This window comes from Amphiprion ocellaris, chromosome 7 (genome assembly GCF_022539595.1).
Source record: "Amphiprion ocellaris isolate individual 3 ecotype Okinawa chromosome 7, ASM2253959v1, whole genome shotgun sequence".
Taxonomy (NCBI): domain Eukaryota; kingdom Metazoa; phylum Chordata; class Actinopteri; family Pomacentridae; genus Amphiprion; species Amphiprion ocellaris.
The window spans coordinates 351,329-363,738 of record NC_072772.1 but is presented as its reverse complement, the minus strand read 5'-3'; the positions used below and the strand labels follow the sequence as shown (position 1 = coordinate 363,738).

General features: G+C 42.0%; 1 protein-coding gene across 1 annotated transcript; it reads left to right on the top strand.

Annotated features, from left to right (window-relative positions):
• Positions 1–4,135: 4,135 nt before the first annotated feature.
• ywhag2 (3-monooxygenase/tryptophan 5-monooxygenase activation protein, gamma polypeptide 2) lies at positions 4,136–10,733 on the top strand. The gene is made up of 2 exons (XM_023274255.3): positions 4,136–4,384; positions 7,396–10,733. The coding sequence occupies exons 1-2, from the start codon at positions 4,298–4,300 to the stop codon at positions 8,050–8,052; spliced, it is 744 nt and encodes a 247-aa protein (XP_023130023.1). The 5' UTR covers positions 4,136–4,297; the 3' UTR covers positions 8,053–10,733.
• The last annotated feature ends 1,677 nt before the right edge of the window (positions 10,734–12,410 follow it).

Genomic DNA, 12,410 nt, shown 5'->3' with positions numbered 1-12,410 from the left:
CTCCAGGAGGGGAAGGAGTTTTAAAATTTAATGGTAGAAAAGACGGTTCTGTGCTGCAACTCTCAGTAGAGACATTGTCCATTACACTTAATAGTTTCTTCAGCATCCTCCACTAAAGACTCCAGCTCTGATCCCAGTACAGAACAAGATGCTGGCCACCAACGCATGTTAAAACATTTGCAGCAGGGTCCTACAGATGTTTGGGTCCCCTAATTATAAGCACTTGCTTCTCTGGGGTTCCCTTTCATGTACATCCGTTGTAAACTACTTTGTTAGAGTATATTTTTCTTTCTCTGTGCATGAATAAAAATATATCTGAATCTGAATCTGAATGTTAAAAGATCTCAGCCTCCTGAGGAAAAATAGGTGAAGAGCTTCAATGGGAATTCAACTATATTAAAACAGTATGTATGAGCACAGAGAGCAGGACAGAAGCTAACAGATAAAAACATTGGCTGAGTTTTGGCAGCACTGAAGCTCAACAGTGGACATGAAAACACATCAACCCTCCCACAGTCTGTGTTTATTGGTTTCATATCTGCCTTACGTTTCCACAGAGCTCTAGTCTGTGAACATATGAACAAAGCTAACATTAGCCACATTAGTCCCAAAACACACTAAGGATGCTTCTATTGTTGTGGTACCATGACCATCAAATATATCAGAAAGGCCCTGCATATTCAGTTCCTCTGATGCTGGGACTGCATGAAGGCTCTTGTGTTCACTCTTGCAGCAGAACATTTGGTTTGCTTTGCTTGTGGCAGAGACATTTTAGAGTTAGCAGAAGCAGCACTAGAAAGTACATAGATTTGGTGCACTGTGAGGAAAGTCCACCAAGCTGTAACATCTGCAGCATGGCCCTGCAGATGTTAAAAGCTCTCGGGGCGACCCATGAACAGGGGCTATAGTCCCTGACGTAGTGGGGTTCGATTCCAGCTTATGGGCCTTTGCTGCAGGTCTTCTCCCTACTTTCTTGTCTGCCTCTCGACCCTGTCCAGTGAAGCCAACAAAAAGGCCAAAAAATAACTTAAAAGATCTCAGTGTCCTGAGAAAAAAATAGGTGACTCTTACCTTTCTTGCACAGAGCCTCCATGCTTGTCATCCACTAAAGCTATCTAAGTGGACATTGAGGTACTTATAATCCTCGACAAAGTCCACTTGGGTTTCCTTGGTGCTGATCGTGTTATAAGTGGTCCTAACCCTAACTAACCCTAGTACCTCCTGCAATCCACAACCACGAACCATGATGCTGACTTGTAGGTGGTTGAGCTCACATCACTCCACAAATCTGTTCACCCGGCCTCCTGTCTCCTGCTGATACAACGTGAAAACTTGTGCAGATGGTAGAACTGTGGGGAGAATCTGAAGTCAGAGGTGTAGAAAGAGAGCAGGATGGGAGAAAGAAGTTTCTACACATCGCTTTGTAGCCTCACAAACTGTAGTCCACCTGCAGCTTATTCCATTTCTATGGTTTCAAAAGCCCTGAAAAAGTCAAATGCCATGACTCTCACAGTGCTGCTGCCTCTTCCAGGTGAGAGTAAGTTTTGTGCGGCAAAAACATGACGGCATCTTCACTCCAATGTGAGGCTGATACTGAAAGGTGACGTCTTGACTGTGGAGCAGATTTGCTTCAGGAAACATGAAAAACCAGAGCTGCAGAGCAACATTTACTTCAGTAATTAAATTATACCCACACACTGCACTTCTGTGAGAGTTTGAGCTCAACCTTCATCTCTCTCGTTGTTGCCTCGAGCTGCATTTTGCAGATCCCTTTGTGCCATCTGCAGTTTTCTGTGTCTTTCTGACATCCTGTAATCCCATTGTAACCTCCTGCTCTACAAGTGAACTGAAGGGCTCCAAATCAGGAGACAATTTTCAAGTTTTACCAGATATTAGTGTAGAGATGACTATGAACACATATTGTTTAGCATGTTTAGAGAGGCCTACAAATGAAAACAACTTTGAAAATGCATTCTACATAATATTATCCATACACTTGTTCTAATAACAAAAAACAGACTTCCTGTGTGACCAACCTCAGGAAAAACTGCAGTAGGATGAATGCTGCAGCTGCACCGACCCTAAGACAGCAAAACCCTTTAATCTACTGAGCAGTACTGTCAGAAAATCAATAGAGCAGAAAAATGTCTATAAGCTAGAACAATTCCAAAGTGTTTTTAAGGTCAACCTACATGAAGGAAACATTCATTTCTACCGTAATGGTCAGTTTAGTCCATCATAAGCTCACTGTACAGGGCACAGTATCTCCTGTTCTCCCCTGAAGAGCACTTCACGGTGTGTTTTTGTTCATTGAAAGGGTGCTCATTAATGCATGATGTTTTAATCATGTGTTTGTTTTCATGGAAAGGGCACCAATCCTGCGCTACAGTGTGTTATTGCCGCCCTAAATGGCACTTTTTTCCCAGTCTTTCTTCATGAGAACTGCGCCCTTACAGAACCTCCAGCTCATTACAGTGACAGCTGAGTTCCATCTTCACTCCAAGGCTCTTTATCATGTTTACTCACTTGTGAGGGTACTTTACAGGCTGCTATCACATTTTCTTCCACTAAAAGGGCCCCAATGAAGGCACTCCAATCCACATTACTGCATATAGAAGCACTTTATAGGACAGTTCATCCTGATCCATCCGAACTGAGACAGTCATTGCAGAAGATTGTTGGAGTTTCTCCTTTATGTAGACACTTAGTGTTTCATCCACTGTGGAGGAACCTTAGACAGTTAGCTTCCACTGCAGAAACTCAGGGCAGCACAAGGTGGTGTTTATCGGAAGACAGTCATTGTAGTGCAACTTCAACCACAGTGTTCACTTTGTGTGTACCAAACCATGACATAAGCATGAGCACATTGGAAATAAATCAATACAGGTTTGTTTTGTTAGCCAAAATTTTAAATTTTATGTTGTTGCTGGTCCTGAATTTTATGCTGTTGCTTGTCCTGAAAGAGGCTTGATAGGAGCCGTTTTGGTGGTTCAAATGTATTCCCCTTCAGAAAGAAGACTCTCTCTGTAACTAGGATAGACAGCGCAGAGTAAAACAGTTGAATGCACAGCAATAACTGTGTGAGACCAGGAATTTATATTGTTGTTGTTTTTAACTCATCTCTATGGTGAGTTTGCCAAATGAATTTATGGTTATTTTATCAATATTTTGCTGCTTGGAAAATGGCTCTTGAGTGACAGCTGGTTAGCATATAGTCTTCATGCTCACTTTTCATACTTGTTCTACTTTCTGACAGTAAAAACAGAAAAATATGTAAATGAGAAGAACTTTACTGAGAATTCGGCCATCAGAAATAACAGAAACACCCTGAATCTTCTGTTCCTCTGATGCTGGGACTGCATGAAGACTCTTGTGTTCACTCTTGCAGCCAGCAGCAGAACATTTGAAGTGATTTGCTTGTGGCTGAGACATTTTAGCAAAAGCAGCTCTAGAAAGTATGTAAACGTGGTGGAGTGTGAGGCAGCCGCCCTTTCTGAATGAATCACATGGAACCAGTGGGCAGTCCGGGGGCAGAATTATGCAAAATTTGGGCTAGAAGACTTTTGTGTCTTCACGTGGAACATAGTAGATCAGTAAAAGTCTTTCTGGTTTGTAAAGCTGGGAGGCTAACTAGTTGTGGGGGGCTTGAGGAATGGAAGAAGTAAATGTATTCGTATCTGAACAGCCTTTTAGATTATAACAACCTCAGTTTGTTTTCACCATATGGGAACTTAAAATTCTTTGATGAAGGCTGGTGGCCCAGCATGCTTCTAAGAAAGTTTGTAGTTGTTTTCGTGTTTTCTGTTGTGGAAACAGAATGTTTTTTTTAATGGTGAGGGGAAATGTTGCATATTAGCGTGTTTTAGGGTCCTCTTTAGAGAAACAGTAGGTCTTTTTTGTAACGGCATGGATGCACAATCAATCAGACTGTCCAGGCTATTTTGCTCCAACATGCAGCCTTCCCCCTTGAGGACTCAATTTCACAGAAGGCCCCTCTCCCAGCTCCGCTCCCATCCATCCCTGCAGGCCTCTGGTTCCCATGTATGGAGTGTTACATCATTGGCATAGACTCCTATCTCTCCGAGTGATGACGCAGCCAAGGGAGGAGGAGGAGGAGGAAGGCAGGGAGGAGGGAGGAGAGGGTGTCCCGTCTGCACGGAGCTCAGACAGACAGCAAGGAACAGCTGCAGCATTAGGTTCGCATAGGATTTCACTGCGTTGCCATTTCCAAATTATCCATCATTTCATCCCCAAAACCCGAGTAGAGCAGCTCGACCAAGCGACCAAATATTAAAAAATGGTTGATCGCGAGCAGCTGGTGCAGAAAGCCAGGCTGGCTGAACAGGCTGAGAGATATGATGATATGGCAGCTGCTATGAAATCGGTAAGTTCATTCAAAATTAAAGAAAAAAAAGATGATAAATGTGCCTTTTACATGTGTGCGGATGATTTTTTTGTGGCGCTGCTCCGTTGTGCGTAAAAGGCGCGTCCCGCAATGTCGACTGTGTGGGCTGGAAATGTGCACTTTCTGTGCCTCGATATTTCTACACTCCGAGCAGGACTCACTGTAAAGTAAAATTTAACGTGTTTATTATCCTGTCGCCGGTTCACCGACACCTCAGAGCCCGTCTTTTTCTGAGCCGAGTCCAAATCGCCTGCTCCTTGGGCGGTGCCTTTCTGTCGGCCGTGGCGCTCAATGAAGGGATTTTACAATGAAATGCATGCAGGCCGAGCTTCATCTTTCTGCTAATAAGAGCCTCGGATCTTATAATGGCTTTGCTCTGTTGCATTTGCTGCTTTTTTCCTCTCTCCTCCTGTTTTTTCACCAGCCCATCTCCCCTTCCTCCATTATGCTGAATTTCTCAGAGCTTCTGCTGCTGGGAGCCATCTGAGGTAGCTCGGAAAAAGCCTCCTCCTCCTCCTCTTCTTCCTCCCTTTGTCACATAAATTAAAATATTAATGACAATGACCCAAAACTGCTCATTTTAATGCTACAATACGTGGCTGAAAGGCATCATTTGAGCATGATTGCTTTGGAAAAATGCCCCGATAAAGAGCTGATATTTCCTCTAAACACACGTAGGAGGCAGCAGAATCTCTCTAGAATATTCTTTGTCATATTGCAGTGAGTCAATATGATCAGGTTTGATTACAGGCGTAGTTTTCTCCCTCCCTCTCCTCCTCATTGCTCATGTGTCCTCCTGTGTCGATGTGTGCATGTGCTGTTTGAGTGCCAGGGCTGATTTCAGGCAGCAATTTCAAGTCATTTTGGGTTAACAGGAGCTGAAGAAGTGGTGGAATATTGGATGTGAGGGATGACACGGCTGGCCTGCCTCACAATAGCTTTCTCAGCTCTTATTGGCTGGATCTGAGGACAGAGCCTTTTGTCTGCTGTTCCTTCTTCCTTTTTTTTTTTTTTTTTTTTTTGTCTCACTCTCGCTGGCCTCTTAAGAAATTCTGGGAACTGGATTCAACAGTAGGGTTAAAAAAAAACTGCTGTGTCACACCGGCTCACACTGGAACCAGCAGCAGCAGCATCCTGGAAGTCGAGCCTGTGTTGAGCTCAGACATTAAAACTTTTTAAAACGAGGTACATTTAGTGTTATATTCCTCCAGAGAGATGGAACAATTTTTTTTCTTCTTCTCCCCCCTCCCCAGTGGATCGTTTGTCATCAAGAGTTTCTGGTTGCAGGAGGTGGATGATGTGTGCAGGGAGGGATTCCTTTCCCTTTAAACAATCTGCCATGTCAGTGCGGTCCAAACGGGGCCCTTTTTGCTGGGGTGGGTGCTCTCGCTCTTTAATCAAAGGGAATCCCTTTTCATTGCAGCCAGAATTGACAAACGATAGGCTGTCACCTTCATTTTCCTCACGTAGAATGTATGTGAAAATGCTGGTGCTGCACCTAATTATAATTATTAGAAGAAAAGGCCACTGCAAATCCCATAATGTCCCACAGTGAGCAGCTGAACAGTTAAAAGATAGTTAATTCATTTGTTGGTTCTCTTAATAAATCAAGAAATGGTAGGTTTGTGAAGGCCTTGAAATCATAATGACTAATTTCTATTAATTTCTTATTAAGACATAAGCCGTGCAGTTGGCACAGCTGTAAGTGGCAATTGTCATAATTGGAGTGGTGACCCATTTGTTTTGTTGGAATCTGCTGAATTTGGCTGTACACATTTGTCGTCTGCATCCAATCACGATCACTGACAGTTTTTAAGAGGCACAGCGAAGGCCGCTCCGTCGCTATAGGTTGAGCTCTGATCTCTCCATCCAGCTCCATGTGACGTCGGCGATCCTGCGCCATCTTTGTGACTCCTCTGGCTGAGCAGAGAATGTCAAAGAGAGAAACACCTCAAACAAGAGCTTTTCAGATGAAACCCAGTCATCTAGATTTTGTCCAAGGTGAAAGGTTTCGAAATATTTCTTATTGATCCGACAGAAGCCGCATTCCTGTTTTTGCAGTCGAATAGAATAACCCCGAGTAATAGCAGCTTATTATAGACCATTGCCTCTTTGACGACCACTCTAACCCTCACCCCAATCCGTCAAAATCTAAATTTAACGGTGCAACTCAGAGTGATGTCACGGCGTGGCATTTTAGACAGGTAAAAGGTCAGTCAGAGCCCAAGAGAAGGTCACTAGGACATGTGAACCGCCTGTGCAGTGATGGTTTTCACTTACAGTTCAGCTGCCCCCAAGTCCTCGTGGGAACATTTTAGCCATCTCCAGAGCTCCCTCCCTTCCCCAACCCCCCCACCGCTGCCAACTATCTTGAATATCATTTCCCACCAACTAGCATTAGCTGTCCACATGACAGCTGGAGCTACTGGTGCACTAAATGAATGGATTGCCATGGAAACTGGGAAATTGCACATGACATGTAAAATATTGCTCATCTTCTTTGCCGTGGATGGCGCTGTGCACTGTTAGTCCGGGTTATTTCATGCAAAAGGATGGCGTCAGTGATAATTAGGACTGCAACTAGTGATTATTTCAGCATTGATTGATATCTCCATTATTTTTTTGGTCACTAAGCTAGTTCAGAATGTAGGAGAAAGTATATTATCATGGAATATTTTTCCTTCACTGCAAAGAGTAGCAGAGAAATGACAGAAGATGAGATATAGCTAGGGGAGTGGTCAGCATATTACCTCATACCATCTTGAAATTGTTTCTTTTTTCCAACCAAGAGGTCTAACCTAACTTACAATTGTACAAAAGAAAGAAAAGCAGAAAATTCTCATTCTTGAGATGACACACCCCTCAAATGTTTCATATTTTTACCAGACATTATTGCAGATTTTCTGTGCTGTGTTCTCATGTTATTTTGTATATAATCTACATGCAGTCTGGTTATTAAACGGTTTGTCTTCTTCTTCTTCTTCCTCCAGGTGACGGAGCTGAACGAGGCCCTGTCCAATGAGGAGAGGAACCTCTTGTCCGTGGCCTACAAGAACGTGGTGGGCGCCCGCCGCTCCTCCTGGAGGGTAATCTCCAGCATTGAGCAGAAAACCTCGGCCGATGGCAATGAGAAGAAGATTGAGATGGTGAGGGCCTACCGGGAGAAGATTGAGAAGGAGCTGGAGGCCGTGTGCCAGGACGTGCTCAACCTCCTGGACAACTTCCTGATCAAGAACTGCAGCGAGACCCAGCACGAGAGCAAAGTGTTCTACCTGAAGATGAAGGGCGACTACTACCGGTACCTGGCTGAGGTGGCCACGGGGGAGAAGAGGGCCACGGTGGTGGAGTCTTCAGAGAAGGCCTACAACGAGGCTCACGAGATCAGCAAGGAGCACATGCAGCCCACCCACCCCATCCGCCTGGGCTTGGCTCTCAACTACTCTGTGTTTTACTACGAGATCCAGAACGCCCCGGAGCAGGCCTGTCATCTGGCCAAGACCGCCTTCGACGACGCCATCGCCGAGCTCGACACCCTCAACGAGGACTCCTATAAAGACTCCACTCTCATCATGCAGCTGCTCCGAGACAACTTGACACTGTGGACAAGTGACCAGCAGGATGACGAGGGAGGGGAGGGCAACAATTAAAGAGAAGCCGCACTTCGAAAAAAAAAATATGAAGGGCCAGTGGACTTTGGCAGCCGCTTTTGCCGATGATACTACCGCAGCAGCAGTTCTTTATTTTTCCATGTGTTAAAAGAATCAAAAGAGAGGTGAGAGTGGAGGTAAAATCTTAGTTTAAATATATATAGAAATATATATACAGTTGAAAGGGGCCTCCGTCTTCTTGATTTTCTCTTTGACATTTGCCAAAACCACTGATATGTCAGTCAATCAGCCTGAAGTGGTTGTTGTTGGATTGAAATGGCAGCCTCACACTGGCATAGGAACTGACCTTGTTCTGTCAAGATAAGCTGCTTAGTTAGGTTTTTGCGTGAGAGATGCATTTGAGTCACTTGAGAGAGAAAATGCTTGAATGGGAATGCCTCACACAACTAGTTTGCATTGGTTCCAGTAGTTGTCTATGTATGAGACCAGTAGTGGTCCATGTATACGCCACTGATATTAAACTCACACTAACAAAGCTAAAGTTTTAATCTCGCCCCAGTAATAAAAAAAACATTTTAGAAGATAAATTGCACAGGAGTAAATAAAAAAAATTAGGACTGGATAGACAAAAATGAATTCCCCACCTTCTGTCTAAAGTGTATTTGGCAGATTAGTCTGTTGTGTCACTGGAATAGTCTATTCTTTTGGAGGTGAAGATTACAAAAAGGCAGAGACTTAACAATATAAAACAAAAAAATACCAAAAAATAAAAGCAGCTTCAGAGTTTGTGGTTTACTTCTGTGTTTGTTTTATTAAATGCACTTGCCTACTATACTGTTTCTTCAGTGTAAGATGATGACAACAATAATATCGATTATTCAATATTGTGCATGCTGGTGATGTATTTATATACAGTAGCTTGACTTTATTAACTTATACTGTGGGTGTTAAGTATTCATACGACTGAGAAAAACAGGCTTTGTCTGATGTTGATTTCTAATTTATTTCATTTTGTTATGGTTTTTGATTTGCTATACCAAAATGGTGATCGTAAAAATTGACCTGTAATGGGCGTTGCTATAGTGACATGCAATATGTGTATTTAATTTGTTAATGAAAGAAAAAAAAAGGAAGATAAAAACCCACCAGTGATCACTTAATCTTACCAGCTGGTGTTTGTCACATTGAAGTATGATTATGATATCTTTTGTTCTTTGAACAGTATTTAAGTACTTTTTTCTGTCATGCTATCCAGTTTAATAATGGTGAAGTTTCCAGGCTCAATGTTTCTGTTATGAATTCACTAACATGGACCATATTTTATTTCTGACAGTATACATTTTTTTGTTTGTTTTTATACATTTTAGCTGTTCATGAGTGACAAAATATCTTGAATGTGAGTCATTATGTAGCAGTTGCACAAGAACCGAAATAATAGCTATGATAATAAAAAAGAATATGACTAAATTATACATGCACCATATCCGTGGTGGTCTAGTGTATTGTTGTATCGTCACCCATAAGTAAATTTGTTTTTAAGGACAACCATTTCATAGAAGAAAAAAAAATGCTTAGTTTTGTGCCCTGAATATGGTACGTGCTTTATTTTTGTGCCTGTATTATTTAATATGCCTCATTTTCAAGTTAGATATGCCTCATTTGCAAGTTAACTTTTAACAGAAAAACGGATTTATCTGCCAGTATTTTAAGTTCCTGCAAGCATGTGTGCAAGATGTAATATTTTCCCTCACTTTTACATGTGTCTGCTCTCTGTACAGCACTTGGATATGAATAATCAACACCAATGCACAACAATAGAGTCACACGGGAAGCAAAGGCAATCCAATAGAGTCGGTTACCGATTTGGCAAAATCACGTCTTCAGAACAAACTTTAGACACTAAGAAGCTGCTCAAGAGCACAGAAAGCTGCTGAACGGATTTATCGTCATAATGCTGCTGCTAGTTCGATAGATTATTACATGAATATATTCATACAGATGGCAGTTTATTTTTCCTATTACATGGCAGTTTTTGGGGGACTTCTTTTTGATTTCAGATGTGATGGCTTAAGAGAGAAACCAAAAGCCTTAAGGTCACACAACCTTGTTCATGTATGCCAATTATGTCACCATCATGAGTCAACCTCCATGAGCTCACACTGTATGTCACAGCTGCTTTGCTTTATTTTTAACGTAGTATAAAGTTGACGGTCTCCAAGGCTCGCCAGGCAAATAGCATGAAATCCTAACGCTCACACAGCTTATGAATATTACAGTGGAGTTGAGTCTGTTGCTTTAATTTGTATGTTTTGTGCGTAAAAATGAGTGGAAACTGAACTATCTCTCTTTTTTTTGTTGGAATATTTTTTTCTTAAAAGAACCATGTCAGGTGACTTTCACTCATTGCCAAGAATACATACATTGTGTTCCCTTTATTTGATTAATTTGTGTTTCTTTTCTCTGTGGTTTGTGTTTTTATTTTAAAGTTTTCATTCTTTTTGGATGTTGATTCTTGTCTCTGTGACACGAAAACATGCAAATAGAAGATCTGAGGTTTAAAAAAGAAAAAAGATTTAATCACAAATTTGATTAAAGAAGAGCTGACCTGGAAATTCGCAAGAATTGGGGGGAGTGATAGCTGAAAATGGGATACAAACTGTATGTTCTTTGGAATTTTTGGTTGCCATCTGTTGCCCATTAAAATTATTTGTTTATTGGTATTATTCTATATTTTCATTTCTGTCTGTAATCTCGCCATTTACAGTCATACCTGGAACACCACAGCGTATTCCTCGTCATTTTAGTTAGCAGAGACTCCAAATTTCTGCCTTCACATTAAAACAGGAAGTCAGCATGACCTTACGTAACCCTTTGTGGGTCACGTAACTGCTGTGTGTGATGTGTGTGACTGTTTGCATCCATATCTGGGTGGGTTTGCTGCGTACTGTATGTGGCTGCACTCTTGCATGGGTTGAATGTATGAGATGGAGTGTGTATTAGCTGCAGTGCAGAGCCGCTGCCAGCTTACAGCTACCAGTGTATCTTACGTGAGGCTGTTTTTAAGGCCGCTTTGCTAATCATTAACTGAATTAGGCCATAGATCAAAGAATACTTCTACAGGTTATTACCTGTAGAAGTATTTATTGCGGAGGAGCAATAAAGCTGCAAAAAAATAAAATCCTGCCCTCTCATGAAAGACAATGGATGGAGCATGAGCGTTTTTTAAATTCACTTGCCTGTTGTATTTTTTAGAAGCAAAGGTTGAGCTTTCCACTCTATTGCACAAGAATTCTTGCATATCTGTGCATTTCAAACTGGGAGTGGAGCCACGGCGCTGATTGATGAGCTGAAGTGGTGAACTGCTGCAGCTGCCCACCCTCAGACTGCAGCTTCTTGCTGCAGCTTGCTGCACTGAACCAGATGAAATTCTGTGCTTTGAAAGGTCCTCCTCGCCAGCCAATAGCTGACAGGCTCACTCTCTGCAGCCACCAATCACGGCGCTGTTGCTAGGGCTATAATAAGTATCCCACTATCAGCCCAGCTCCTTGCTGCACTGCTCAGACACCTATTGCATCCTGTAAAAAAAATTAAAGCTCAAAGCACACTGGAGGCATTAGGATTCGGCACCAACCTGTCTTCAAGCCGGCGTTTCAATGCACTGCTACACTTTCAGGGACGCTGGTGTCACAGTTATAAGTCAATCCTGGTGACATTACACATCCTAAAACACACTGGGGTCTACAGATGGACATTTAATTGAATCTGCAGCAGCTACAAAATCAATTTAGCACTTTTAATAGCAAATTCTTTCAAGTTAGAGTAAAAATAAATACACATTTGCCATAAAAAGACATATAATTAATTCTGTTTTCATGAAACATACATCCATTCAGATAAACTGTTTACTTAACTGTCATCTACATATCCAGAGGAGATTGCATAATAAAGGCCACATCTACAGGAAAACTGCCATGCCTCACTTCCACCTATACAACAGCTGCTCTGTCAGATCACTGTCATCACAAAAAGCTTTATTTCACTGAATGGAGGCAATGATGGCAATGCACAAGTCATCATCGAGCCACAATTATGTCACCCAGAGGCGAATGCCCTCTAAATCACTTGATTGAATTCCTCATTAGCATCAGCGGACCGCCACTGTAGACTTCCCGGTGATATTTTTTAAAAAACAAATGCTGTATGTCTTTGATGGTGGTTTAAAAATACACTGTGGAAGCCAGGTTTGTGTTGAAGATGACACAGATAGATTATTTTTGTCCTCTCTGAATTTCATGAGCACTTTCAAGTTTGCAGTGAGGTTGTTCACATCACCTAATCCTTTTTAGATCATTCACGGTAGAACAGAATCAATTAAGGGAAAACTGAAAGTGTACATG